The sequence below is a fragment of the Pteropus alecto genome, unplaced genomic scaffold, assembly GCF_000325575.1.
Source record: "Pteropus alecto unplaced genomic scaffold, ASM32557v1 scaffold41, whole genome shotgun sequence".
NCBI lineage: Eukaryota > Metazoa > Chordata > Mammalia > Chiroptera > Pteropodidae > Pteropus > Pteropus alecto.
Genome location: NW_006430464.1, coordinates 1,532,650 through 1,559,920, shown reverse-complemented (window position 1 = coordinate 1,559,920; position 27,271 = coordinate 1,532,650). Strand labels below are relative to the sequence as shown.

The 27,271-nt window shown below is 54.7% G+C and overlaps 4 protein-coding genes and 5 non-coding genes across 14 annotated transcripts in view; all 9 read left to right on the top strand.

The window, feature by feature from the left end:
* The first annotated feature begins 1,174 nt into the window (after positions 1-1,174).
* On the top strand, positions 1,175-8,160 carry FLT3LG (fms related tyrosine kinase 3 ligand). Of its 5 annotated transcripts, none has more exons than XM_006905033.3 (8): positions 1,175-1,239; positions 1,558-1,624; positions 2,267-2,377; positions 2,562-2,615; positions 2,839-2,982; positions 3,489-3,627; positions 4,974-5,158; positions 7,421-8,160. In XM_006905033.3, exons 2-8 carry the CDS (start codon positions 1,592-1,594, stop codon positions 7,631-7,633), a joined length of 879 nt encoding a protein of 292 aa, XP_006905095.1. In that variant the 5' UTR covers positions 1,175-1,239; positions 1,558-1,591; the 3' UTR covers positions 7,634-8,160. The 5 variants fall into 5 exon arrangements, with proteins under 5 accessions (XP_006905095.1, XP_024904139.1, XP_015446924.1 ...); XM_025048371.1 differs by lacking the exon at positions 1,175-1,239 and adding an exon at positions 1,266-1,315; XM_015591438.2 differs by lacking the exon at positions 1,175-1,239 and having other exon boundaries at positions 1,335-1,624; positions 3,543-3,627.
* Positions 8,161-8,226: 66 nt separating this feature from the next.
* Positions 8,227-11,850, top strand: RPL13A (ribosomal protein L13a). Of its 2 annotated transcripts, none has more exons than XM_006905030.3 (8): positions 8,227-8,316; positions 9,288-9,363; positions 9,717-9,782; positions 9,972-10,073; positions 10,267-10,352; positions 10,538-10,597; positions 10,933-11,055; positions 11,266-11,850. In XM_006905030.3, exons 1-8 carry the CDS (start codon positions 8,302-8,304, stop codon positions 11,350-11,352), a joined length of 615 nt encoding a protein of 204 aa, XP_006905092.1. In that variant the 5' UTR covers positions 8,227-8,301; the 3' UTR covers positions 11,353-11,850. The 2 variants fall into 2 exon arrangements, with proteins under 2 accessions (XP_006905092.1, XP_006905093.1); XM_006905031.3 differs by having other exon boundaries at positions 8,231-8,316; positions 9,291-9,363.
* On the top strand, positions 9,410-9,493 carry LOC112482060. Its single transcript, XR_003047182.1, has one exon. It is a non-coding gene; the product is annotated as a small nucleolar RNA Z195/SNORD33/SNORD32 family (small nucleolar RNA).
* Positions 10,113-10,197, top strand: LOC112482059. Its single transcript, XR_003047181.1, has one exon. It is a non-coding gene; the product is annotated as a small nucleolar RNA Z195/SNORD33/SNORD32 family (small nucleolar RNA).
* Positions 10,401-10,471, top strand: LOC112482064. Its single transcript, XR_003047186.1, has one exon. It is a non-coding gene; the product is annotated as a small nucleolar RNA SNORD34 (small nucleolar RNA).
* LOC112482086 lies at positions 10,682-10,768 on the top strand. Its single transcript, XR_003047196.1, has one exon. It is a non-coding gene; the product is annotated as a small nucleolar RNA SNORD35 (small nucleolar RNA).
* Positions 11,851-15,592: 3,742 nt separating the features above from the next.
* Positions 15,593-17,759, top strand: RPS11 (ribosomal protein S11). Its single transcript, XM_006905029.3, has 5 exons — positions 15,593-15,751; positions 16,306-16,437; positions 16,625-16,700; positions 16,971-17,100; positions 17,585-17,759. Exons 1-5 carry the CDS (start codon positions 15,737-15,739, stop codon positions 17,706-17,708), a joined length of 477 nt encoding a protein of 158 aa, XP_006905091.1. The 5' UTR covers positions 15,593-15,736; the 3' UTR covers positions 17,709-17,759.
* On the top strand, positions 16,795-16,882 carry LOC112482097. Its single transcript, XR_003047198.1, has one exon. It is a non-coding gene; the product is annotated as a small nucleolar RNA SNORD35 (small nucleolar RNA).
* Positions 17,760-24,638: 6,879 nt separating the features above from the next.
* Positions 24,639-27,271, top strand: part of FCGRT (Fc fragment of IgG receptor and transporter) — a 9,666-nt gene continuing 7,033 nt past the window's right edge. The window contains exon 1 of the mRNA XM_006905115.2: positions 24,639-24,834. Within this exon, the coding sequence (XP_006905177.1) occupies positions 24,639-24,834 (196 nt within the window). The remainder of the gene's footprint in view (positions 24,835-27,271) is intronic.

Here is a 27,271-nt window from a genome sequence, read left to right as displayed (position 1 = left end):
CAACCCTCTAATCCTGAGATCGGTCTTTCCTGCCCAACCAGCCCCCCATCTTGAGTCACCACCTCATTAGCATAAGCTCAGGTGAGCTCAGGGGCCCAACAAAGACACTCCTGGCACTTATCTGGGGAATTCCGAGGACTTGGGGGTTTTCGCTCAGGGACAAAGACCGGAGGCGTTCTCTTGTATACAATGATAATGAAAGAAAGCAGCCGGGATCCATTTATTCATTCATTTAGCAAATATCGGTTGAGCCGAGCAAGGCTCTAGGTGCTGGAGATTCAGCAGGGTAAACAGACACCCACCGTGTTCCTTCTGGAACGGAAACCGACCAGAAGTGCAAAGTGCGTTGTGTGTCAGAAGGTGATAAGTGACAAGGGCGACACCGAAGCAGGGGAGCAGTTTGGACAAGGGCGATAGGAGTATTTGCCTGCGCGTTTGAGCAAAGGCCCGAATGAGATGGGGGTGGGGGGTGAGCTGTGTGGGCATCTGGGGGGATGGCGTTCAGGCTGCGGGATCGGCCGGTGCAAAGGCCCTGGGGCAGGAGCGCACCTGTCCGGGGCGTGGGTGGAGGCCGGGTTAGAGGTCAGTTCTGTGCCGGCCACGGAGTGGACTTGGTCTCACTCTGAGTGCAGTGGGAGGCGGGGCAGGGTTTGGAGCCGAGTAGGGACGTGAGCTGACTTAGATTTTCACAGGCTAGATGTGGGGAGCAGGCTGAGGGGGTGCGGGCGGTGTCGAGAAGCCGGGTGAGGAGGCCACAGTGATATTCAGACCCCCGGGGGACGGCAGCGGGAATGATGAGAAGTGACCGGATTCTGGACATGTTCTGACGTTCAGCCAACCAATTCGCTGGTGGACGGGACTGCCTGGGCAGTGAGAGGCAGAATCGCAAGTCCACGCCAAGGTTTGCGGCGGCGGAGGGCGAGCGGGAGGTTAAGGCGAAGATGAAGGACTCGGGGTGACCCCCCCCCCGTGCCCTGTGTGCGTTGATTCTGAGACCCGGGTTTAAGCCCCAGCTCCCCTTCCACTGCGTGTCCTACCCTGGGGGATCCGCCTTACCTCGAGCCCTACCGGGCAAGGCGCCCTCCGTGGCGTGAGCCTCCACCTGCCACCACCAGGTGGCGCCCCTGGCCTCAGCCAAATCCACCCCAGTTCACTTTCTCCCCCCAAAATTTCCTTTCACTTTCGCTCTCTCGCTGTCACCCTGCCTGGCTCTCTCCACACCCAGTCGGGGCTAGCTTGGTGCGCGAGGAGAAATGGGCTCCGGGTCCCCGAGGGGCGGGGCTGGGGTCCCCCTGCTGGAGCAGAGGGAGGAGGGGTGGGCGTCGGATTCCTGGGTCTCTGTCTGGGGGAGGGTTCCGGGGACCGGACGTCGGGGTTCTTAGAAGGGGAGATGCCGGGTTTTCACCATAACTGGGGCGCACGCAGGAAGCCTGAGGGAGAAGGAGGAGGAAACTTAGCCACATCAAGGGGCCGACGGAGGGGCGGGGAGGTGAAGAGGCGGGCGAGGAAGGGGCTGTGGTGTAGGTGTCCGACACTCGCTTTTCTGTCCCTTCCAAGATCTGGCCACAGGCATGAGGGGCCCCTGGCCGAGATGATAGTGTTGGCGCCAGCCTGGAGCCCAACCGTGCGTATACCTGGGACACAAGGTGTGGGAAAGGCAGGGCAGTGTCAGGACCCGCAGAGCCGAGAGGGGAGATGCGCGGGGGGCGGGAGAGCCGGGCAGAGGATGGACGGGAGGTGGGCGAGACGGACTGAGGTGGGGGGAGATGGAGCCAAACGGAGGTCGGGGCGACACAAGGGTGGGTGAGGGGGACGGGGCAGAGGCAGACAGACGGAGGTGGAGGGAGATGGAGGGAGGTGCCGGAGGTGGACAGGGGTCGGGGGACGAAACAGGGAGCTGGGTACAGATGGAAGACCCGGATGGAAGGACAGACGGGAGAGTGAGCACAGGAGGGCAGGGGGTGGACACAGAAGAGAAGATGCCGGGCAGAGGGGAGTGGAGACCAAGACCCACGGGCCAAGTTGGCGAGATGCGGACAGAGAGAGAGAGACGGGGCGAAGGAGGCTGAAAACAGCGTGGACCGGAGCGGGGAGGACTAGGGACCGGGGGGTCACACGTGGGCAGACGGGAGCCGGACGGAGGAGGGGGCCCAGAATGAGGACATGGACCGGGCCTGGGGAAAGTGGAGGGTGGGGGGAGTAGGGGCCGGGGCGTCGCCTGGCCTGGGGGTGCGGCGCCGACAGGGCTATGCGCCCGGCCCCACAGACCTCCCTGCTGCTACTGCTGCTGCTCAGCCCAGGCCTTCGGGGGACCCCCGACTGCTCCTTCCGGCACAGCCCCATCTCGTCCACCTTCGCGGACACCATCCGCAAGCTGGTGAGCCGCGCCCCTCTGCGTCCCCTCCCGCCGCCCTGTCCCAGGCCCGGGTTCTGTGGCCGGGTCTGAGCGCCCCCTGTCCGGGGCTCTGTCTTTGTGGCTCCCTGTCCCCCACTTCCCTGGGTGTCCACAGTTCTGTTTTTGTCCCGTCTTCAGCCTGGCCTGACCCCGTTTTCTCCCACAGTCTGACTACCTTCTGCAAGACTACCCGGTCACGGTGGCCTCCAACCTGCAGGACGTGAGTCAGGGATGGGAGGGGCCTGGGCGGAGGTGGGAAAGAGACTCGAGAAGCACCGCCCCTCAGGGGACCAGGCCACTTCGCCAACCCGGCCCCCTCTGCCCTCGGATCCAGGAGTCCGGGCCCCTAGCATCCTCCTCCTTTCTCGACCCCCCGCGCGCCGCTCCCTCCCTCCCTCCCTCCCTCCCCCAGGGACCCAGAGCTCGGGCTGTCTCTCCCCCAGGACAAGCTCTGCGGGGCCTTCTGGCGCCTAGTCCTTGCCCAGCGCTGGATGGGACGGCTCAAGACTGTGGCTGGGTCCCAGATGCAAAACCTGCTGGAGGCCGTGAACACCGAGATACACTTTGTCACCTTATGTACCTTCCAGGTCAGCCTGAACTTGGGGGACAAGTGAGGGGAGCGAGATGTCTTCCTAGGGAATGGGAAGCGAAGCTCACCTCGGCCTTACTGGAGATTTCTTTGACGGAGCAACTCAAGAGAGGTGGAGCTGGAACCCCAGTCCCCCTGGGGGGCCGTCCCTGAGCCCTAACACTTCTCTGGGCACCGGAGGACGGTGAAGGGCCTGGGCCCGGTGCACGAATCTCGAGCGTATCTCTCAGGCTCTGCTGCAGGGCATTGCTAAGGGGTTCTCTCCCCAAGCAGCCAGGAGAAACAGGGGATCTAAATGCCCTCTGCACCCAGGTCTCCCTCGGTGGTTGCTAGGCATTGCTAAGGATGCTTTTCCCTAACAACCAGGGGAAGCAGGGGCCAGACTCTCCCTCTGAGATCCAGGCCTGGCTGGGCCCTGTCGCTGGGCGTCACTGGGCAGGGGAGGCCCTTGGCCTGAGGTGATGGGGGCAGCGCGGTGGTGACGTCTCCCTCCCCTGCCCCCAGCCCCTCCCCAGCTGTCTTCGCTTCGTCCAGACCAACATCTCCCACCTCCTGCAGGACACCTCCGAGCAGCTGCTGGCCCTGAAACCCTGGATCACCCGTTGGAATTTCTCCGGGTGCCTGGAGCTGCAGTGTCAGCCCGGTAAAGCCCCCCAGTCCCCCAGACCCCCCAGCCCAGCCCCTCCTCTTCACCCTCACAGCCCCTCACACCATCCCCTTGGGGCGGCCCAGTCCCCACCAGCTCCCATGGGCTGCGTGCCTGTGAGCGTGTTCCCTCAAGTTCATTCTCCATCCCAGGACTCAGTTTACCCATCTCTGACAAGAGACGACAGTCCCTTCCTGTTCGTCTAAGGCGACCCTGTGCCCTAGCAATACGAGGAGAGTCTCATTGATTAAGTACTTAATTTCTAGTAGCCATTTTTTAAAAGTTTACAAAAATGTAAATTCGCTTTTGTTCAGGATTTTCATATCCTATCTACCGTATCAGTTATTATTCAGAGTCTTTCTGTCCTCGGACTATTTGTCCACTAGATTGGTCAGGTTCTGAGAGAATAGTTAAAGAAAACTCACTCAAAGCGGATTTTTCCTCGATTTCTCCCTGCATTTCCAATATTTTGCATTTATATTTAGCTTTGCTAGGCATTTGTAGTTACACCGCTGCTATTCATTTACTCAACCAAGTTTTATTAGCCACCTCCCTGGGGCCTGGCCCTGGTGACACAGCACAGAACAAGGCCAAGTTCGTGCACACGTGAGGCACACACGCTAATCAGGACACAGACAATAAACTTGTAAAGAATCAAATAAACAGGAAAATATCTGAGTGTAAACAAGCCGTATGCAGGCAAATTAAAACAAGGTGATGGAATCGCAGTCTGAGGTCGTTGTTGAAAAGTCGCTAAAAGCTGGGAACAAGGGGAACAGCCAGCACGAAGGCCCTGGGGCAGAGGGTGGGACAAGAGGGTACAGAGGGACCAAAGGGGGCCAGACGGTGTGGGGCCCCGTGGGCCATCAGACCTTCACACGTCGTATCTTTCATTGTTTATTATCCATTCATTCATTCATTCAAATATGTAATTTATGTAAATTAAACTCTTATACTATTATTTAGGGAGCACTAAGTAGTGGGTCCTGGCAAATAAATATGACAGAAAAGGGTGCTGTCCCCTATATGCAGCTCACAGACTATTAGGGGACGAATTAAAAATAAAGCGATATGAAAGCCCTAGAAACATTTGTCCAGTTATAAAATAATGCAGCCTTCCTACGTGCCAGACCCCGTTCCACGCTCTTTCTGTACGTGCGCTCATTTAAGCTTTGTGACAATCTTATGAGGCAGGCGTAGTGATGGCCCCCATTCCACAGATCGGGAGACTGGCACAGAGAGGCTGGCAGCCCACCCAAGGTCACACAGCCAGCACCAAGAAGGTCTTTTCTTCCCTGGCCTCGCCCTTCTCCTTGGTCACACAGCCCCCTCTCTGCCCTCAGACTCCTCCACCCTGCTGCCCCCAAGGATCCCTGGGGCTTTGGGGGCCACGGCCCCACCAGCCCCTCAGGCCCCTCTGCTGCTCCTCCTGCTGCTGCTGCTGCCGATGGCCCTCCTGCTGCTGGTCACCACCTGGTGCCTGTGCTGGCGAAGGAGGAGGCAGGGGACACCCTACCTTGGGGAGCAGGTGAGCCAGCAGGGTGGGCGGAGAGGGTAGGGAGGGCTGAGGGGATGGCCAGAGGCCCCAGTCACCCAACTATGGCTGACCCTCTGGGGGCTGCAGGTGCCACCTGCCTGCAGTCCCCAGGACATGCTGCCTCTGTAGCTGGTGGCCAACTGACTCATTTCTAGATGAGGACTCGTCTAGAGTCTTCACCAAGCTGAGGACTCTGGACTTCCTCTGTGTGTGTGTGTGTGTGTGTGCGCGCACGTACGCATGTGAATGCGCCTGTCAGCAGGGAAGGGGGAGGTCAGCTCTGGATGCAGGGAGACCCCTCCGGGGCCACGAGGGGCACAGGCTGGAAGAGAGACTGGAGGCCAAAGAGAAAGCTGGGTGAGGGTCCAGGGGGAGAGGACAAGGACTCAGTCAGACTGGGACCATGGAGATGGAGAGGAGGGGACGGGCAGAGTCAGGACTCAGGGATCAGGAGGGGCAGACTTGGGGGGGATGGTGGCACAGATAACCCTAGGTCTGGACCAGTGACTGGATGCACAGTGGGCAAACCTTGAAGAGGAGGGAAATTAAGGCAAGACAGCGAGCTCAGTGGGGACCTGTGGGCGTGAGGGACCCCTAGGGAGATATTTGGGTGCAGGAGTCTGCAAGCCGGGAGAGAGCTGCCTCCTGGAGCCGGCAGAGGGGACCCCTCTAGGTGTGAAAGGGTGCTCCAGCCTGAGGCGGCTGTGGGTGGGGGGTTTAAAAAACGCCACAGATGCCAGGCAAGGGAGCTGGTACATCCTGAGCAGAGCAGCACCAAGCCATGGGAGGCATGTGATGGAGGAAGGGACCTGGGATCAGGTGTGGGGCTGGTGGCAGATGAGTCAGCGGAGGGGAAGGAGCGAGGCCTCAGCGGGTCTGACAGGAAGAAACATTTTGCAGGAATCACGTGCACCCACAGTGTCTCTGTGACACGGGCCTTGCGATGGGGCTCCCACACATTCACTCGCTTAACTGAGAAGCTGGTACGATTATTACCCCCATTTCATAGAGGCTGAAACCAAGGCACAGAGAGGTAAATAATTTGCCAGAAGACACACAGCTCGTGAGGGACAGAGCCAAGGTCTGACTGAACTGTCTGGTTCTGGCACCTGTGCCTTTCACTCTCCTGCCTCAGTTTCTTTATCTGTCCAAAAGACTAATAATAGTCCTTCTACCACTGAGTTGTCTAGAGGTTCAGTGAGACGGCACATGCAAAGCCTTTAGGGCGATGCTGTCCAACGGAAATAGAACACAAGAAACGCAAGTGATTTTAAGTTTTCTAATGGCCACGTTAAAAAAAAAAAGGTAAAAGGGACCCGGTTCCTTTAATTTTTTTAATTTTAAGTTTTCAATTCGAGTTGACGTTTAATATTATTTTGTATTAGTTTCAGGTGTAAAGCAGAGCGGTTAGACATTTATATAATTTAGGAAGTAATTCTCCCGGTTGGTCTGGTATCCACCTGGCACTGTATGTCGTCGTCAACACTATTGACTATATTCCGTATGCTAGAAACAGATTACTTTAAATAATATATTTTATTTCACCCCACGTATCCAAAATATTGCCATTTCAACATGTAATCAATTATTTTCTAAAATTATGAATGGGATCTTTTACGTTTTTTCATACCGACTCTTCAGAATCCAGTAAGTACGTATGTATGGTACCCTCACCGCACATCTCAATTCAGAGGCTAAATTTCTATCAGAAAAACTTGATCTGTACTTAGGTGTCCTGGAATTTACACTTGCTGAAGTAGATTCACCTGTTCGAGGTGTTTGAAACACACAAGTTCTCCGGTAACTGGTTGGAGGATGTTTCTAAACGTAATGATTTTTCATTTCAGCACGTTTCTGAACAAAAATTTTCTGATTTTTTTGTAAGTAATAACATCGAGGAGTTTTCTTCCCACCTGCGTCTCTGTCCAGCACCCTGTTTTCTCGCCCGCTCAATAACCACGCTATTCAAGTTAAAATCGGGGAAAATGAAAAACTCGGGCGCACTGGCCACTTTTGGAGGGCTCGATATTCACGTGGCTGGGATGGTGGCTGTGGTGCAGAGCACAGATCTAGGACATGTCCATCACCGTGAAGCCCTCCTGGACAGCGAGGCCTGCACTCGTAGTGAGCGCCGGCTGTGCGCGACTTTGATTTCTTAGTCTGGGCAGAGCCCTGAGCTTCCTGCTTTCCTCTCGGTCCACGGATCCTCAGACGGCCCATTGAGACAGACACATCTATCATCCCGTTTTACAGAGGGGGACACTGAGGCCCAGAGAGAGGAGTCAACCGCCAGAGGACATAGAGCCGGGACTCGGAGGAAGTCAGCTAGAGACTGGTCCCTTCCTCGACAGCACTGCCCCTGTCACTCTCTCCCGAGGATGGAGGCAACGCCAGCACCCAGCGCCGGCCCCAGCCCCACCTGCCCCCCTCTGTACAAAGCCCTTGTCCTCAGGAAACTGTATATAAATCAGCCTTTTCTACCAGCTCTGGCCAGGCCTGTCTGTGGATGGGAAAGGGTGTGGATGGGGCAGTTTGGATCAGAGTTTTTCAGTTAATGCAGTGAATGTTTCGTTCGAAATCTGTTTTCTGAGACCTCACGGGGCCCAGGCCCGGTACCGGCCCCGGACGGGAGTCAGAACCAGCTCGGCCCCTTCTCGGGGCTCAAGACATGGGACACAGCCTCGGTGAATGATGATGGCGCCCTCGGACGGAGGTAGCGCTGTGCGGGTCCCCAAGGGGCACCTGAGCCAGTGCAGGCCACCACATGCCCTACAGCCTGCTGTCGCTTGAGGGGGTCACGATGCTTCTCGCTAACACCGCAGGCGGTTTGCGCGAGAAACACAGGCAACCCCTCAAACGTATGGAGGCCGAAGCTGGACAGCCGCGCCCCACGTGATCTCTCGCCCCGCACAATCATGGCCGCCGAAGGCCGCTGGGAACGGCTCCCGGATTGGACAATCAGGAGACGACCCGCCTTCTAAAGGGAGGGGCTCCCTGCGCACGCGCACGACACTGGCCAATGAAACTACGGGAAGGCGCTCACGTGTCCGTGTTGCGTCACTTCCTCCGCCCCTGTTTCAAGGGATAAGAAACCCTGCGCCTACGCGTCTCTCTTTCCCCGGCGGCTGCCGAACATGGCGGAGAGTCAGGTAGGTTCTCCGCGCGGTCCGGCGCGGCGTGGGGTGCAGGCTGAAACGGGGTTGGTCGTACGTGTGTAGTGAAGCCTGAGCGCTATAGCTGAACGAAACGGGGAGCTTCTGGGTTAAGAGGAGTCTGTAACGGGGAAATAGATATTGGGACTCTGCGCCCGCGGCCGGGTGAATGCGGCATCCTCGTTCCTCCACGAGGGGCGAGAATGGGACTTGCGGCGCCGGGGGAGCAAGTTAGGCCTCGTTTGCCTTGTTCTGGGCCAGGCCTTGGCCGATCGGACCCATGTTGTCCCCGTCGCTGGGGGAGCACGTGGAAGGCGGCTGCATTTGGCTGCGTTTTGCCCAAGGCGGCCTTGCGGTAATCTCTCGTGGGAGCGGGAATGAGGCTTCCCTTGCAGCTCTGGGTATTTTGGTAGGAAATCTGCAGTGGGACGAGAGATCTCTTGCCTAGGGGGCTTTCAGGAACGCATTGCTTCTCCGTTCGCTTTTGATGGGTTTAATGGATCCTTTGAAGATTTGTCGTTGGAAGTAGGAGTTATAAAAAGCTCCACAGTCTTGGAGACATCATGTGTCCCTAACCACTTGGGGCCCACAGTGAAGACAGCAGAAGCTTATCTCACTGTTCTGGTTTCTTCTGTAACGTGAACGAAGGAGGGGATGGGTCTGATTGAGGACGGAGAACCAAGTTTGGAGTAAAAGAGGGATGACTTTTGTTCTTAATGAAGAAGCTTTGGTCTGGGCGTAAAAATTCCTGCTTTTCAAGCAGTGAAAATGTAAAAGTTCTTCCTCTGCTCACTGAAATCCTCAATCAGGCATTTGTATTTTCGGCTTCGTCTGTAAAGTGAGCCTTGGTCCCTAGTTCCGAGGTCTGATAGGCACCCTGGGGGATAAGGTAAAACAAGTGAGAAGCATTGGTTTCTTGGGGTGAGGGAAGCCGCGGATGCCTCTAAGCCCTCCCACCCTATCTCCAGCAGGTCCTGGTGCTTGATGGCCGAGGCCATCTCCTGGGCCGCCTGGCGGCCATCGTGGCCAAGCAGGTCCTGCTGGGTAAGTGCGCTCTACCTGCAGCTCCCCCAGACGTGAGCTCCGACCAGCGGTCAGTGATGAGCAACAATCACCATCTTTCGTTTGAGTCTCACGACCGTGAGATCAACCCCATGCACCGCTCTGAGACCTACTGTCCGCTCCCTCCTCGGGTCGGGGGCTGTGGGATCAGAAATTATGTTCTGTTGGGGTAACGTTCTAGTGCGGATCCAGCTATGCCCATTGCTGCTCTGTGTCTTGGGGGTGTTCTCCCTTGGGTCCTCGGCAGTAATTGGGCAGGTGAGTGGTTAGGTGTAGGTAGAGGTCTCGTGTGGCTTCTTGACCTGTGTCCTCCATGGTTACCTTTCTTTCTCTAGGCCGGAAGGTGGTGGTGGTGCGCTGTGAGGGCATCAACATTTCTGGCAATTTCTACAGAAACAAGTGTGAGTTAAAGTGTGGGAGAAGGGCTGGAGAGGATTGACTTTGGAGGTGCTCGGTCTCCGTAGGCTCCAGCAGTGACCCAACCAATGGTTGGAGGTGCTAGTGTGGGCTCCCTTGCGAGTGTGGGTGTGTGTTGCACGTAGTCAGCGTTTGCTTGGGAATCATGGGGCCTCACGTTCTCTTCCTAACAGTGAAGTACCTGGCCTTCCTCCGCAAGCGGATGAACACCAACCCCTCCCGAGGTCCCTACCACTTCCGGGCCCCCAGCCGCATCTTTTGGCGGACCGTGCGAGGTGAGCTGGGCCTGAGAACTTCAGGTAGTGATGGGGTGGGTGGCCAGTGATGAGGACTTCTCCCACTCGTGTTCGAGTTTCCCAGCCATGAGATGATCCCACATGCACTACCATCTGAGGCCACCCGTCCGCCTGCCTTGGTGGGGTTCCCCGTGAGCTCCACTGAGCAGGGCTGCTATCCCTCTGCTCACAGGCATGCTGCCCCACAAGACCAAGCGGGGCCAGGCCGCCTTGGACCGCCTCAAGGTGTTTGATGGGATCCCGCCCCCCTACGACAAGGTGAGCTCAACTGAGCCCCCTCCCCCAGGGCAGTCTTCATACGTCCAGCGGTGTCTTTGATGACCCACGGTTACCTACATTGTTTGATCCTCGTGAGAACAGCACTGGCTGAGACACCTGCCCCAGCCAGGCCTTTCCCTGTCTCCCTCACTCCAGGTCCCTAAGCCCCTCTCCTTCTCTAACAGAAAAAGCGGATGGTGGTTCCTGCTGCCCTCAAGGTCGTGCGCTTGAAGCCTACGCGGAAGGTGAGTTTTGGGTTACACAGTGGGCTAACTTAGGGACCTCAGGCCCATGGCAGGGGAGAGGGTGGACTTGAGGTCCCCAACACTGGCAGATGATGGCTTTTTCTCACGATGGTCTGCGGATGCCACTGTGGGCAGTGCCGATAATGCCAATGGCTTAGCTGATGCCAGGAGGAGCACGGGGTCCTTAGGGGGCGGGGTCTTTCTGACACAAACTCAATGAGACAAGTTGAGTTATTAAATTTCCAGAGTCCTCTAAGACAGGTTACCAACCTCTAGTGGCCGCCCTCGCCCCTGTCCAGGCTGTTTCTTTATAATTTCATTCTCCCTGCCCCCAGTTTGCGTATCTCGGGCGCCTGGCCCATGAGGTTGGCTGGAAGTACCAGGCAGTCACGGCCACTTTGGAGGAGAAGAGGAAGGAGAAGGCCAAGATCCATTACCGGAAGAAAAAGCAGCTCATGGTGAGGATGGGCCGGGGTTTGAGGGATCAGCACACACCGCAGTCCTCGGCCGGGCTGGGCAGGCAGTGTCTCCTAATGTGATGGTCCTTGTCGCCCCTCGAGGGCTCTGCCCGAGGCCCAGCCTGGAGTGTAGGTAGTGGGATGGAGTCATTGGGGTGAAGGTGGCCCCGGCAGCAGCCACTGACCACTCGCTCTCTCTCAACCCCACAGAGGCTACGGAAACAGGCCGAAAAGAACGTGGAGAAGAAAATTGGCAGATACACAGAGGTCCTCAAGACCCATGGACTGCTGGTCTGAGCGCAATAAAATTGACACTTATTCCTCATGCCTGGCCTGGCCTGCCCTTCCTCCATCGCCGCCCTAGGATGTAGCGGGGACCCCCAGGGACTGCCTTCCAGGGTCCACAGGCAGCCTGGGCCTTGGAAGGCTAGGAGTTCGGCAGGGACCATAGTCACTGCTGTTTAAGAAAGGCCCGTTGAAAAGTTCCAATGGCAGGAGTAATTTGTGACTTCGTTCACGAAAGCGTTAGGAAATGACTTGGAACCGTTAGTTCAGCCTGAACATTTGCAGGTCAGCTGAAAACACAAGGTTACACTTCCAGGAGGCCAGGTGCTGCGCGATACGCTCCGCAGTCTGCAGCCGCTGGGATGCGAGGGACGCTCGGGGGCGGCCGAGCCCGGTGGTGTGCCAAGGGCACTTACAGATGTATGTCCTGGGACAGCCAAGGAGTCGCAGGCCTTGCCCGTGTGCTTTTCCCTGTACCTTGTGATCGGAAATAAATTATTTTTACAGAAATTTGGTGTCCGCAGTGTGTGTCTGCTGTGGAGGCAGACCCAGGGCAGCCAGGCCTTTGGCAAAAAAGGGGCGGAGGGGACTTGAACAGTAAAACTGGTGGTGCTGGAATCCTTCACAGATAAATGGGTGAATGTCACTTTATAACCTGTCGTTCATGGAGAATTAGACTACTAGAAATTTGTCTGATTTCTCAAAACCATCTGGCCGGTGGTGCCTGATGTTGCCCAGTTGACAAAGCTGCCTTGATCTCAGCTGCAAATTTGGGTTTGCCAGCATTCTAAAGCTGTCCCCCATGGGGCATGGACTATTCCAGTCTTCTGCCACACTCGGGGGTCTGTTCTGTCTAAAGAAAATGGGCAGGAAACATTTTGCAAGCTTCATTAGGCGCTAAAAGTGGACTATTCTCTAAGCTCATAATCCTTACCTGTAAGACTGCACAGTAGATCTGCCTGGGTGAGTCCCTAGAAGGGTAAAAGCATTTGGCAGGTAGCAAGCCCTTCACAGTTACCCTTGGTCACCTCCGTCAGAACCTGTCCTCGTTCCACTGGAGTCACCTAATAAGTGTTAGACAAAGGTAAGCAGGTCTCCCCCGAAAAGGAAGCTAGATTCATGCTGCCCCTGGGCTGGGATTGGTGGACGATGCTTAAAAATAATCTAACTTAGGAGTTCAATATTCAAATGCCTGACCCGCAAAGGAAGCCAGTTGATGAGACAATTCAGGAACAAGTTAGAACTTGCCGTTCTATCGTGTCTGATCTTAAAACGTCCACAGGTAGCCCTGGCTTTGGTTACCTCAGGATCATTAGCTCATGGGCAGTGTCTGAATCCCTCCTGGGGCTCCAGCTCCCCAGGGAGCTGCCTCCAGAAGAGATCAAAGGTACAGAGTTTCATTCTGAAGTACAGCAACACTATGTCAAATCAGCCCAGGGAAAGTACAACGAGTTAAGTGGATTTATAAAACTAGGTCTTTCCACTTCAAAAGACCATTAGAAAGATGAAGACAAGCCACGGATTGGGAGAAAATGTTTGCAAATCATTTCACTTGTGAAGAACTTGTATCCTGAATATATTTTTTAAAACATCTCAGTCACAAGAGACAAACCAAGTAAAGATGAGACGCAGATTTGAAGTCATTTTACCAAAGAAAGTGTCCAGATGGCCAATGAGCCCATGAAGAAGATAATCAACATTCGACATTAGAGCACACACAAGAAATTGTGCTGAAGCTTAATCCTCATGTAGGACAAACAAAATCTGAGCTCAGCCAACCGCAGGAGCATTTCAAAGCTCTAGTGCCATCTTGCCCAACTGCCCACCATCGAAGCACCCTCCAAGGCAGGGGTCCGCAAGCTCTGGGCCACGGACTGGTACTTGTCCTGCCTGGTAGGAACCGGCTGGTGAGTCGGGGAGGGGGAGCTTCATCTGCATTTGCAGCCCCTCCCCAGCGCCAGCGTCACCAGAGCCCCTTTGAGAATCCAACGCCTGATGACCTCACAGGAGCTCTGGTGCCAAAACGGTTGGGGACCGCTGCTCCAAGGGCATGTGGGCATGCCAGCAACGGGCCATCAGGGAGGGTCTTGTTTTAATAGGTATCTTTGTGTTCACTGGGGACGACAAGCATCTCCAGGTGTAGTAACGTAGGGAGGAGGCGAGAGAATTAAAATGTTAATCGAGCCACATTTAGACACTGCAGTGTGCTGATCAGCTCTGCGGCCAGGCCGGGAGGACACCTTCAGAACAAAGGAAGACGTGTGCTGGGATTGCTAACAGCCCAGCCCCACTCCTGTGAAGGGAAAACAGGAACCAAGAGTCATTCCATAAGGCTAAACCGTGGAGAACCTAAGGATCGAAGGCTGGGAAGTGCCAGCAGGCTTTTCTCGCCACATATTCTTACCTTTTCACGCTACATAGTCTTCCTCTTCCTCACTGTACGTCCATGTCAAAGGAAATGGGTTAACAAGTCTTTAAAACAACACAGGAACTAAAGAATGATACATAAACAGAATTCCTGATACTCCCCCCACCCCCATACTATCTTTTTTCCAAGTCTCTCATAATACCTCTCAGCGTCTTTATTCTCTCTCTCTGCCTCTGAGAGGAGACTTTACTCTGTGGCGTTACCCCTTTTCTGATAAACTTTCCTTTAGACTCAAACTCTGGCGTTTGTGTTGAATTCTTTCTTCGCTCTCCACCAAAGGACCCTCTTGTCTCAGTACAGGGCTTGGCCTCCCCGTCACTTGAGGAAATTTGCCCTGTCCCGCATCATCAGCCTTTGCATCCCTGCTGTGAAATGTCTGTGAAATCTGGCAGTCTGAGAAATAGTCTCTTTAGAGGTAATAACTAGAGTTTGCTCAAGTTTATTATTGGATACCAAGGCTGTTCACAATCCAGGTCAAAAAAAAAATCAATGTGGTGGGTTGTAAACAGCAATAAAAATAGGATAGAAATGGAAAGGGGAGGAAAAAGCGGCTTATTGCAGGAAGGAAAAGAAAGACGGAAAAGTTAGAAAGGGAAAGGAACACAGGGAGGGAAGAGAAAGAGATAAGGGGAGAGAGAAATGTGTCTGATCACAACAGAGAATGTTATTTCCTATTGTGGGTTGGGTTCAAAAACGTTTAAAAGCTAACGACCTAAATATCGCCAAACCGCCCCCAACCCTTCAGAGTCAAGGAGTATTTCTCTGTTTTTCCCTTATCATCAAAATCTCACCAGTTACTCTGAAGGGTGTGCAAAACAGTGAGCATTAAAAACCAGAGATGAACACACACCCAATCCCACCCACCACCTGGAGACGTAAACCACTGGGGTGAGAGTTTTCTCTCACGCTTTTTTCTAAATAGCTTTTATGTATAGGTTAGCACACATTGTACATAACAATGGTGGATCCTGATTTTTTAAAAATCTAAAATATAAATACTTTCTAAGTCATCCAAAAACTCTAGGAATTACTTTTTTTCTTCAAGAAATAAATCATAAATCTAGTACAGTTCTAGAGGGAAGACGAGCTTCTAAAACAGGAAATGACAAGTCCCCATTAGTGCTATCCCACAGGGTTGGCTACAATTTAAAATATGATTTAAAATTTACAAAACTAATAAGAATGAAAGAAATTTAAACAAACTTTCAAGTGATTTATTGTTAAGTCTGTAGCACTTATATTTCACACATTCTGCATTGCCCACTGCACAAGACGTTAGCGCAGTGTGGCTATTTAACCGTAAATCTAATAAAACAAGTTAAAAATTCAGGTCCTTAGTGGCTACCGTGGTCAACAGCTCAGAGAATACCCATCACAGCGGAACGTTCTACTGGTCAGCGCTGCGACAGAAAATCAGCAGAAAGGCTGTTTTCCCCACTAACCCATTGACTGGGGAGGAAATGGGACAGACAAGAGAACAACTTTCATTAAACTTCAAAAAGCTCCTGGGTAGCGCCCACCCCTGACGAATATGGCGGCGTCGCCCTGCATGCTTCTAAGATTGTGCGATCGCCCACCCCGCAAAAAGATGGCAGCCACCCCATCCCGTTCGAATCCTGTAGGGACTCCGCCGCGCGGTCCCCAAAGCCCACGTGATCTTACGCCCCGCAGAAACATGACCGCCTCCTTTTAAATCTCGCGATAACGTAGGCGGGCTCAATGCTGGCCACGCCTTCCCAGTGCCGGACTATCGCGAGACAAGCGTCCGCGGCCTCGCGCCCCTCTGCCCTTCGCCATCATGGCGGCGTCGGTGCCGCCTCCCAATCGCCTGCTTGGTTAGGGCCCCAGGCACCGCCCCCGAACCGTGCTCCCCCCGCCCCCTTGCGTCACTTCCTTTCTAGCCCCTGCGCAGTCGATAAGGAAACCCGGACGCCGCCGCGGCTTTCTTTTTTTCAGGCGGCCGTGAAGATGGCGGACATTCAGGTGCGGGTTCGGGGGAGAAAGCGGCACCCCGCGCCCCAGTTTGGGGGTTAATTCCGAGCGATCCCGATTTCCCGGGGATTCATTCGGGAGACGGCGCGTGTTTTTGCGTTTTTCCATAGTTTTCTTATATTCAGGGTGTATGGGGTGGGTGGTTTTCTGAAGGCCTTGGTTGGGCCTTAAGAGTTACATATAAGGAATGAATCCTGGGTGGATATCTGTGTGTTGGACAATGAGCCTTGCCGAAAGGTGCGTCCGGGGTGTTCGAGGTTTGATTCTGTATCTCTGGGCTTTAAGGGGTGAATTTCGCAGGTAACGGGGGAGTGTTTTATAGAGTATAGATGCTGACCTACCTCGACTTTAAGAGTTGAGTCTGAATTAGAGGCAAGTTTGAGTACGAGTGTTTTAGGAGATAACCTGGGGCAGTAGCCCTTGGAGCGTTTGGGCCGTAAAATGCTGGAGAGGATGGGATCTCGGGGTTCCTTGGAAGGTTTCCAGGCCCGGTTGCTTCTTGCTCCAGGCTTACGAGCTCACCGGCTTCCCCCTCATCCCTGTAGACCGAGCGTGCCTACCAAAAGCAGCCGACCATCTTTCAAAATAAGAAGAGAGTCCTGCTTGGAGAGACTGGCAAAGAGAAGCTTCCGCGGTACTACAAGAACATCGGTCTGGGTTTCAAGACGCCCAAGGAGGTACGGAGACCCTTAAAAACTTGCGACCCCTGTCTCCCTGCACGTGGGCCCAAGCTGAGTCGCCCTGCCCACCTCGGAGTAATTGCCCAGAGGGCTGCTGGGAATTGTAGTTTGTTTCCCTAGGGCCACACCCCCTGTTCTCTGGAACTACCTGTTGACCTCCCCTTTCTCTTTTGTATCCCTTCAGGCCATCGAGGGCACCTACATTGACAAGAAATGCCCTTTTACCGGTAACGTCTCTATCCGAGGGCGCATCCTGTCTGGTGAGTGAGGCTCTCTGGGGGTTTGGGTTCAGATTCCTCGGTCTGAGGGAGGGAGGAAGGGCTGAGGACACGGACTTCTGGTTTCGGGGTCACTGGCAGATGATGTTTATCTTCACGATGGTCTTCAGATGCCTGCCACGGGCACTGCTGAGCAAGCCACTTAGCACAGCTGAAGCCAGAGCAAGGCTGCCCGGGAACCCTGCCCTGCAGCTCTGGATTACCAGCCTGCCTTCCCCCAGGGGGTCTGACCCAGTCTGTTCCCTCCCCCAGGCGTGGTGACCAAGATGAAGATGCAGAGGACCATCGTCATCCGCCGAGACTATCTCCACTACATCCGAAAGTACAACCGCTTTGAGAAGCGCCACAAGAACATGTCCGTGCACCTGTCACCCTGCTTCAGGTGAGCATGGGGGGCCCCCGGGTAGCCCTGGCCAGCCACCCTCCAGGCAGAGAGGAGGGAGGGGTCGGGCTACACTCATCTGAGTGATGTGGGACCTGACCTGGGTGCGGATGTAAAGAGGAACCCCCCCCACACCCTGCTAGCTGCCCATGGAGGTGGTGAACCGTGGAGGGTGGGGGTGGGAAGGAGGGCGCCGTAAGCAAGCCACCAGCCTTAGGAGTCTCCAGTTTTCTGTAAATCAAAGGTGAGGGTTGGAGCGCCCTCTGTCCAGCATGGAGCTGGGTGCCCTGCACCTAGTTTGTGCTCAGTAAAGAAGGGTGTAGGGGTGGCGGAACTGGAAATGGGAGCTTCGTTGCGTTTGGTGGAACCACAGCTGAGAAGCCTCCACCCGGTGCCCCTGAAGGAGGCTCCCCTCCAGGGTCTGGCTTGGGGCAGCCTTGTCCACCCTCCTACAATGTAACATGGCTGCTGGCTTCCTTTACAGAGATGTCCAGATTGGCGACATTGTCACCGTGGGTGAGTGCCGGCCCCTGAGCAAGACCGTGCGCTTCAACGTGCTCAAGGTCACCAAGGCTGCGGGCACCAAGAAGCAATTCCAGAAGTTCTGAGACCGTAGACCTGCCCATCCCCCGAAACAAAATAAAGTTATTTTCTCAGTCCTGGGTCAGGTTCCCGTTATCTGTGCCATTAATGGAGGCAGGGACTGTCCCTGGGAGTTGAGCAAGACGGTGAGAAAGATGGGGTATTTTTTCATGCTCTAGGGCATGAGGATGGGAATGGGGGCCAAGTCCTGCCTCCTTGTCTGTCATCTCAGTGAAGACAGCCTGTACTAAAGAGGCTGCACCTGTCTCTGTCTCCATTTGGTCCTTGTCACCTACCTGGCCTTAAGCTGCTACCTTTGTCCCCCTCCCCCAGTCTCTAGGGAGGAAGTGAGGGCGGAGGCTCCTGGGTTCCTGGGCCCTTTCTGGCCTCATTGGGGAGAGGGAGGAAGCAGCGGCTCACTGGGTCTGGCTTGAGGTCACAGCCCCCAGCACCAAACCTCGAGGGTCTTGCACCTGGCCACCTGGCCGTCCTTTCTCAGTGGGGCAGAGGAGCAAGTCAGGGCTCATCCTATGAGTGTGCCCCCCGTCACCACCACCCCCACTCCTGCCTTTAAGTGAGCACCATGCCTATCTGCAGATGAGCAAACTCTTCTGAGGGGGCGGCTTCTTGGCTTGGAGTCCCAGTGAGTAGCGGAGTGCCAGGTCTCAGATTTTGGAAATTTCCTTTGCCTGAAAATGCAAGAAAGGAAATTGGCCTCGAGGGCATTGCACGGTGGGCCCAGGCTGGAGCCAGCTCAGCAGTGCAGGGTGGCCGGCCGCTCCATGGGCAGGTGAGGACTCTTAGGCGAGGAAATAGGGAGAAATAGGGACAGGGTCAAGTAAATCCAGGGAAAGATTGCCGACAGGGTGACCTTGAGGGAAAGATGTGGGAGATGAGGCGTCCCCAGGCGGTAATGGCGGAAGGCATTCAGAGAAGGTGGGAAAACGGGGAGGCATCTTAGGAGTATCAGATCAGGAGCAGCGTGGGCAGACGGCAGGGACGGAAACCACAGGTGGGGACAGACTCGGGTTTCAGAAACTGACGGACCATGAGCATCACACAAAGTCAGAGCCGGGCAGGCCGGCTGGAGGATGACAGGTATAGACTGAAAAAGCCGGAGAAGGGATGGAGAGCGAGATGAGGACTAAAGGGATCGCAAGGAGACAGACCCTCACCATGCACAGATTGGAGGCGCGCTGGAGTCGCCCCGCCGGCTTCATCCCTCGGGGCCTGGCGCTGCGGGCCCCCAGGTCCCTGCCCCCCATGCCTGTACCAGGGACCGCAGCACACCACTGGTACAAGGGTTGGGAGACAGGGCCGTGGGGAGAGGAAGCCGCCTCGGGATCAGCCCAGCGGCTCCTTTTTACCCTGGCCCAGGAGGGCGGGGGTTCCTGCCAGAGGAAGTGGGGCCGCATCAAAGAGGGCAGGAAGGGGCAGGGACAGGTCAGAGGGGGGCACCGCCCGAACTTCAGCCTGCAGCAAGCCCGCCCCGCCCTGGGCCAGCGGGGTAGAGACCCTGAGGGAGGGGGCCGAGGCTGTCCGAGCCCCCCCACGCAGGTGTTTCCGTTCGGGGTGGAGCCACCGTGTTTACAACAACAACAACCCAGCTCCCCTGTTTCCTCCCAGCGGTCGTTGGGGCGTCTCCTTGGCACCCCATCGTGTCTGACTACCTAGTCACCGGTGGGGCTGGTGCCGGCTGTGTGTTGGGCGACACCTCTGACGGGCCTGGTGGGTCAAAAGAGACCCAAGGAGAAAGACCCCTGGGCCCCGCCAGTTCCCTCGTGTGAACTTGGGACAGCAGTATCCGCCCTTAGACCCCGGTGACAGCTAAAGAGATACAGTGCCAAAGTCCTATCATAACCTCGGTGCTTCCCCCTGTGCCCTCTGCCCACCGGCCCTCCCTCCCCCTGCCCGCAGGTGTCCACCGCACCTACCCCACCCCTGAGCCTTTGCGAGGCTGTGCCCTCCGCCTGGAACACCCTCTGCGCCACGCTCCGCCTGGCTCCCGCCCCGCCCCCCTGCATCCTTAGTCTCTCATGCTCACCCCCCTCTCCACTTGGCAAAACCTGCAAACCTCCCAATCACCCTTCCCTGCTTCATTGTCCTACCTGAGCAGGTAAAACCTATTCATGATTTATTTGTGAATTTATTGTATAAATCCTGTACAATATTGCATATTTATTTGTTTACTTGTTGACCACCGGAATCTGAGCTCCGGGAGGGCAGGAATCTCTAATCCTCAGAGCCCAGAACAAGTCATGAGTGCTTCCTACGAGCCTTTGAATGAATTAAATTTAAAGTTACATCCCCACATTCTCGCAAGATGGACTTGACAAGACAGGGAATAACCGATAGCAGCGAACTTGAGCAGAAACCTCCAGAAGTAAATGTTAAGACCACAGGGGCTGTTCCAAACCCTAGCCCTGCCACTCACTAGCTGTGTGACCTTGGGGAGGCCCCTACCACAGAACCTCAGTTGCCTAATCTACAAAATGGGTCCTTGCCTCCCTGCCCCTCTGGGAAGATGGCATGTGCTCCCATGTGTGTGTGTGTTAATGGAGAAGTAGCTCTGCTAAGTGCTGCTTCTTACGGAAGTAATTACGCCAGAGCCCTGAGCCCGTAGTTAGAAAAAGTCCCGGTGACACTCGCTATACCAGATTCCTTCAGACCCCAGGACAAGGGTCTTTGGCAGGTGGCCCCAGAGCCAGGTATTATATGGTATGGAAGCCTAGCAAACCCTGGAGGTTTATCATGAGATTTTCTTTTTCCTTTGTCATAGAATTTTTTGAGTCTATTTTAGCACGCTTCTGGAATGTTCTTTTGCATGTCTCTTATAGGAAGCCCCAGTGGCATCGCTGTTTAGCGGGGAAATTAGCTCCAGGCACGGTTTCACAGGAGGGCCCTGGGTTCAGGACTATGACACGAAAACGGAGCCGATCTTGGTGGCATTAATGGATCGTGGCCCTACGCCTGTCCTGTTGTAGCCGACCGCAGGAAAATTCTGTTTCCGCCAGACGGTATTTTGGAGATCACTGTTGGGAGCCCCTGCGGCATCCCGTCAGAGCGGGCCCCAGCTCTGTGTGGGTTCTGGTGGGACCTCGGGACCTATAACTGGCCCTGCTGCTGGTTGCGATACCCGGGTTACCCTGTGGCCGGCCCCGGGGGTGCCATTTGTGTAGTGGGCACCTGAATTCATTTAACTGGTCCCGAGGGCTGTGAGTGGAGTCGGACAAATTGAATGGGAGCGGCCTCCGTGTGTGAGCAGACCTGCGGATTGTTTCAGGGGGATTGTAGATCCTTCTGGAACATTCTAACAGGACACCCGCACCATTCTAGAAGAGTTTTAGGGACATATCAAACCAGCTCAGGGTGATTCATTATTGCCTTCATTCATTCCACAGATATTTACTGTGCTGGTCCCTGAGCATGCATGAGTGAGCAAGACACGTCCAGGTGACTGAGGACCTGGGATGCGGGAAGCATTGAGGGGAACAAGTGTCACTACTCTGCCCTACTATGTGTCCTGTACCAAACCTTCGACCCGCTGAGGCCTCTCCGCTGAGGTCGGCACAATCATCCCCTTTTTACAAAGAAACCAAGGCGGGGCGGGAGGGGGCGGGGGAAGCCCCCCTGGAAGAGGCAGAATTTGGTTTTGAACTCAGGTGTGATTGCCTCCTGGGGTCAGTAGGGGGTGCTATAGTGTAGATGCAGAGGGGAGGGGCGGGTATTGAGGTAGCAGTTCAGGGAGCAGCACTCAGAACTGCCTGGGGCCATTTGTGGTACTCGAACCCCAGGGGACCAGGTGGCTTGGTGGCTGAGGTCCCCATGCAGGCCGACCCGTTGTTCAGAGGGGCCCAGCGTTTGCTTTAATGCTCTGCTTGAACCATTTTGAAACTGGAACAAGGGGCCCCACGTTTTCGTTCGGCGCTGAGCCCCGAGGATTGGTAACCGGTCCCGCCACGAGCTTTCTATTGCTTTATAGTGGGCCCTGGGGACATGTACCAGGACCGCAAGGGATCGGAGGGCAGAGACAGAGATCATTAGAGCGGGGACCTGGGGACACTACAGGAGACAGCCAGCGGATGCTGTAAATGGCCCCTGAAGACATAGCAGGACCCCAGGGCACCTAGAAGGGACTCCCAGTGGGCACTAAGGGAGCCTGGAGCTTTTTCTTTCATAGCAGAAAGGAAGGAAGTTGGGAATTTTCAGGCCGACTTCTGAGAGGCCTCGTGGCTAAACTGCAGGGAGTGGACATCGGAGCGGGGACATCCTTGCAGGGGCAAGGGAGGGTGTCCCCTGTGACTATGGTAGGCTGGATGATTGTTCCCCGTCTATGCCCGAATCCCCCCAAAATGCCTGTGAATATGTGAGTTTATATGATAAAAAGAACTTTGCAGATGTGGTGAAGTTTAGGATCTTGAGATGGGACGAGGATCCTGGATTACCCAGGGAGGCGGCAGGGTCAGAGTCAGAGAGATAAGGACAGACGCAGGGTCCAGAGAGGAGAAAAGATGCTGGATTTGAAGATGGAGGAAGGGGCCATCAGCCAGGGAATGCAGGCGGCCTCCAGCATCAGAAAAAGACCAGGAAAGGGATTTTCCCCTGGAGCCTCCAGTAGGAACCGGCTCTGTGGACCATTTTAGACTTCCGGTCTCCAGGGCAGAAAGATAATACATCTGTGTTGTTTTAAGCCGCTAAGTTTGTAGTGATTGGTTACAGCAGCCACAGGACACGAACACAATGGTCCAGGACCCTGTGGATGGAAGCGGGGTCGTGGGACGTGTGAGTACAAGCCTGTGGGGATTCTCTCAAAGCCCCACAGGACGCTTTGATGGTTCTGGGGACACGGAACAGCTAGGCCCTGAACTGCTTTCACGGGACCCTAAAAACTTCATGGCACAACTAAGAGGCATTCTACTACGGTTCTGGCAGGGCCCAGAGGGTTTAGAGGGGACCCCCCGAGGTCATTTTGGTGACGTGAGGGAAGATGGCATTCATTTTGGGGACTCCCCGAGCATTCGGGGAGCGGATGGCAGGGTCTCGCCGACATTTTATCAGGAACCAAAGGACTTTTTGACAGGACCCGGTGGGCATTAGAGTGGGCTGCTGAGAGGTGTTGAAGTTGCAGCCAAAGGGACATTGTGGCAGGACCCAGGACACCTAGAGAACAAACCCAGAGACGGGTAAAGCAGCATTTGAAGGACAGCTGAGCAACATGTGAGTGTGACAGCAGAACCTGGGGCCACTGGGAAGAGCCTGGGACAGGGCACTAGGGTTCTGGGAGCGTGGGGACAGGAACCCTAGGATTTGTCATCCGGCCTCTTGAGGTATTATCTTAGGGTCTGAGGCAATGGAGAAGAATCTTGGGGTGTTTTAACCATTAGAGCAGGATCCAGGGAATTCAATGGGACACATAGAGCCATGGAGCAGGACCTCAGGGCCCTTTTTTAGTGGGATCTCAGGCCCCTTCCAGTGGGGACCTCTGGAACGAGGGGGTAGCAATCTAGCTGGACGAGGGAGCATGGGAGGGGCACTCTAGCTGGGTCCCAGGACACGCCAAAGGATGTTCTGGAGGGTCCAATTGTTTTTATTTTTCTGCCTATCTCTAGGTCCGTCTGTCTGACTGCTTACCCGTCTGGGTAACTGTTTTGTCTGCCTGTCCATCTATTTATTTTCCAATTTTCTGTCTGTCTGTCTGTCTATCTATCGATCATCTATCTATATCTATCGTCCGTCTGTCTGTCTGCCTACCTACCTACCTGTCTCTCTGCGTCTGTCTGTCTGTCTTTGTGGGGAGGTTCTGGATGGGACAGAGCCTCGTGTGAGGCAATGCTAGAGAGAACCCGGGCGTGGGTCTGGGGCGCCCTGCTCAACTTTACCCAGAACCTGAAGGGATGAGAACAGGTTCGGTGGCGAGGACAGGGCCGGGGGCCGAGGCTTCTGTGGCATTCCCGGCACAGTCGTTGGTTCGGTGAGGGTTCAGGACGCTAAGCGTTTGGCAGGACCACCGGGACACGGTGGCTGCCACTGCAAGACATTAGTGGAGGCCCCTAAGGACATTATCGCTGGGTCTCAGGGTACCATTGGGGACCCAAGGAGCCTGGGGGTGGAGACCTGAGATTACCAGAGACCCAGAGGCGGAGTGGGTGCCCCTGGTGACGATCCTGAAGGACTCAGGGTCACCAGAGGTAGAACTGGTCATGACGGCAGTCGTGAGGGGCGTGATGGGGCCCCAGAGGAAGAGAAGCAGGGTGCTGGGAACGGCCAGAGGAACTGAGACCATTTTAATGGGCCACAAGGGCTTAGAGTGGGACCGCGAGAACATTCCATTAGGGCTCGGAGAGCATTCACATGAGTTCCGGGGCAACTTAACGTGGAACATAAGCGGGCCCCCAGGCTGGTGGTTTTCAAGCTTCATGGAAAAATATGGCAGCGTCCTAGGACGCATTGTCAGAGGACATCGGGCCCTTTATAGCAGAGTCCAAGGAGCAACATGGTAGGGTCCTGAGGGCCTTTAAAATGAGAACCCAGGGGCTGCTGGAATAGTGTCTCCAAGACATAGCTTGGATCCAAGGGACAGAGAAGGGACAGCTGGGCATGGCAGTCCTCAGTGTATTTTAGGAAAGAGCTAACTGTGCAGTAATAGGACTCACGGGACATGAACGCATGATCTTTCAGTGTCGTTGCAGCGGCCCCTTGGGGTGGGTCTGTGGACACCCCAGCAGGACCCAGAGGGAGCAACGAAAATTAGCTTATGTCCCTCAGTGAGCCAAACCCGAGTTCACCAACGTGCTGCTTCATTTCGCATGTTTACATGGCTGGGCCGCAGGGCGCAGGTGTCTGGTCCAACACTCGGGATGTTTCTGTGATGGTGTTTTGGATGGGATGTCCGCTTGCTTAAGGGAGACTGCCCCCGGAAATGTGGGTAGGCCACATCCAATCAGTTGACCACCTGAATGGAAGGAAAAGCAGACCTCCCCCCACCCCCCAGCAAGAAGGCATTCTGCCGGCGGCGGACACCTTTGGACTTCATCTGCGAGATCAGTTCTTCCTCGTTCTTCCTGCTTTTCGACTTGAGCTGCATCTCTTTCCGGAGGCCCCAGCCTGCCCACCGCCCCTATCGGACTCAGCTCAGCAAGCCTCTGCAGGCACGTAAGCCATTCCCCGAAGCAAGTCTCTCTAGACGTATTCACACATCCTGTGGGTTCCGTTTCTCTAGAGAACGCTAATGCATCATATGACCTAGCAATTCCACTCCTGGGTGTATACCCAAAAGAATTGAAAGCAGCCGTTCAAAAAGTGTACGCAAATGTTCATGGCAGTATTTTTTATAATAGCCCCAAAGTGAAAACGACCCAAAACATCCATCGACAGATGAACGGATAAAGAAAACGTGATAGATCCATATGATGGAATATTATCGCATTCCATAAAAAGGAATAAAGTTCTGACACATGCTACGATGTGGTTAAATCCTCAAAACAGTACACTGAGTGAAAGATGACAGACACACGAGGCCACAACACTGTAGGATCCCATTAATATGAAGTGCACAGAAGAGGCAAACCCACAGAGACAGAAGCAGATTCATGGTTGCCGGGGGCTGGGGGAGGGGCAGTTTGATGTATAGAGGGTTTCCTTTTGGGGTAATGAAGTTCTGGAACTAAGCAGTGGTGATAGTTCACGACATCATGAATGCACTCAATGTCATTAAATGATAAATCTTATGTTTCGTGCATTTTACGGTAAAACAGATGAACGGAAGCATTACAGCAGGAGTACGGAGTGGGGGTGGGTGACCGTAGGGGGGCCCCTAATTCTGATAGTAGTACGCTGTTATGAGTTGGTACCCCTGGGGGATTGGTTCCAGGACCCCCTGGAACCAAAGTCCGACGGATCAAGTCCCTTACATAAAACAGTGTAGTGACATATACTGAGACCATGTGCTAATGAGGTCATATCAGAGGAAATTAAACAATTGCTCATGACCCCAAGGTCTGTGGGCAGCACTATACTTGAGGTCACTGCATAAAAGACATCCTAGGGAATTAGGATAGCGAGGCTTTGGAAATAGGCTGATTGGAATTCATGGCATAAAACTTCAGTATCACGGTCGTTTGCCAAGTTTCCTTCAGTTCATACTGTATTTCGAATCAATTCTTGATTATTCTGCTTGGAAAATTGATACTAATCCTAGTCTACAATTCTCTGCAGTTTTTGCTTTCTCAAGGAAATTATAAGCTGGGCACAGGGTTCTCAGGGCGTAAGCACTTTTAGAACCACGAGAAGTGCCTTTTGAGAGATGGGTGGCTTTCCAGCTTGTTAACATCTCTGCCCTTTTAGCTTAGTTCTTGGGCAGATTTCGTGTGTTGTCTTCCCCTCTGCCTCCTCCCCGCCCCCACTATACAAAGCTTTATGTGTATCGATTAAATCACACTAGCTGTATAAAAGCCCCCCCTTTTTTTTTTTGCATTAATCGAATCGCTTGGCAGAGGTGTTGATTCTAAGTGTTTGTCCATTTCACTCTGCTCATCCAGCCAGTTACTGTGCCCGGTCAGCGTTTGCTCCATGATTGGACCTAGAATCAATAAATGTAAATAGAGCTTTTGATCTGTAACGCTTTTATATAAAGCTAAAAAAAAAACAAAAAGCCCCAAAAAACTGCAGGGGCACTTTAAGGCGACACTTGGGGGAGGGGTTCCACAGAGGAAATACGGAAGGATCTGGAGACCTTTCTTTGTAGCAAGAGATAGTGAAGATCTGGGGGTAAATGAGGTAAGAAGGGGACCCGCAGAGACTTCCAAATTTTGGACTTTGATAGCGTTGGGTTCTACTCCCAAGTTTGTTTTGAATTCTCTGGCTGGCTGATCCTCTCAAAATGAAAAACAAAAACCAAACAAACAAACAAAAAACCAGGGAGCAACAGAGAAAGAGACAAAAAAAAAAAAATGACAAAAGTTTCAAGCGAGAGGCAGAGACAAACACTCAAGAGTCTAGGCCCAGGGCCTGGGGTGTGCCCTGCAGCTGGGGGGCGGAGTTGGATATTCCTGGAGTCGGGGAGCAGTCTCCGGACAGGATGTGAGAGAGGAACTGGGGTCTCCAGTCACGGGAGCCAGCTGGGGCTGCAGGCGGGAACGGATCGTGGCTGCCGTGAGCAGAGCTGGGACCCAGACCGACAGAGGACGGGCTGGGGTCCGGGCTCCTAGGACCGAGGGAGGAGGGGCGGGGCCGGGACTCCTGGATCTGAAGGCGGAGGAGCTGGAGGCCCCGACTCCCCGGTCTGAGGGCGGAGGAGCTGGGGGCCCCGACTCCCCGGTCTGAGGAAGCGGGGCTGGACCGGAATTCCTGGGTCCGAGGGAGGAGGGGGCTGGAGTCGGGGCTCCTGGGGCCGAGGGAGACGGGCCGGGCCTGGATTCCTGGATTCGAGGGCGGAGGAGCAGGGGTCCCCGGATTCCTGGGTCTGAGAAAGGCGGGGCTGGGGCGGGACTCCTGGTACCGAGGGCGGAGGGGCTGGGGGCCCCGGATTCCTGGGTCTGGGGGAGGAGGGGGCGGGTCGGGGCGAATCCTGGGTCTGGGGGACGAGGGACAG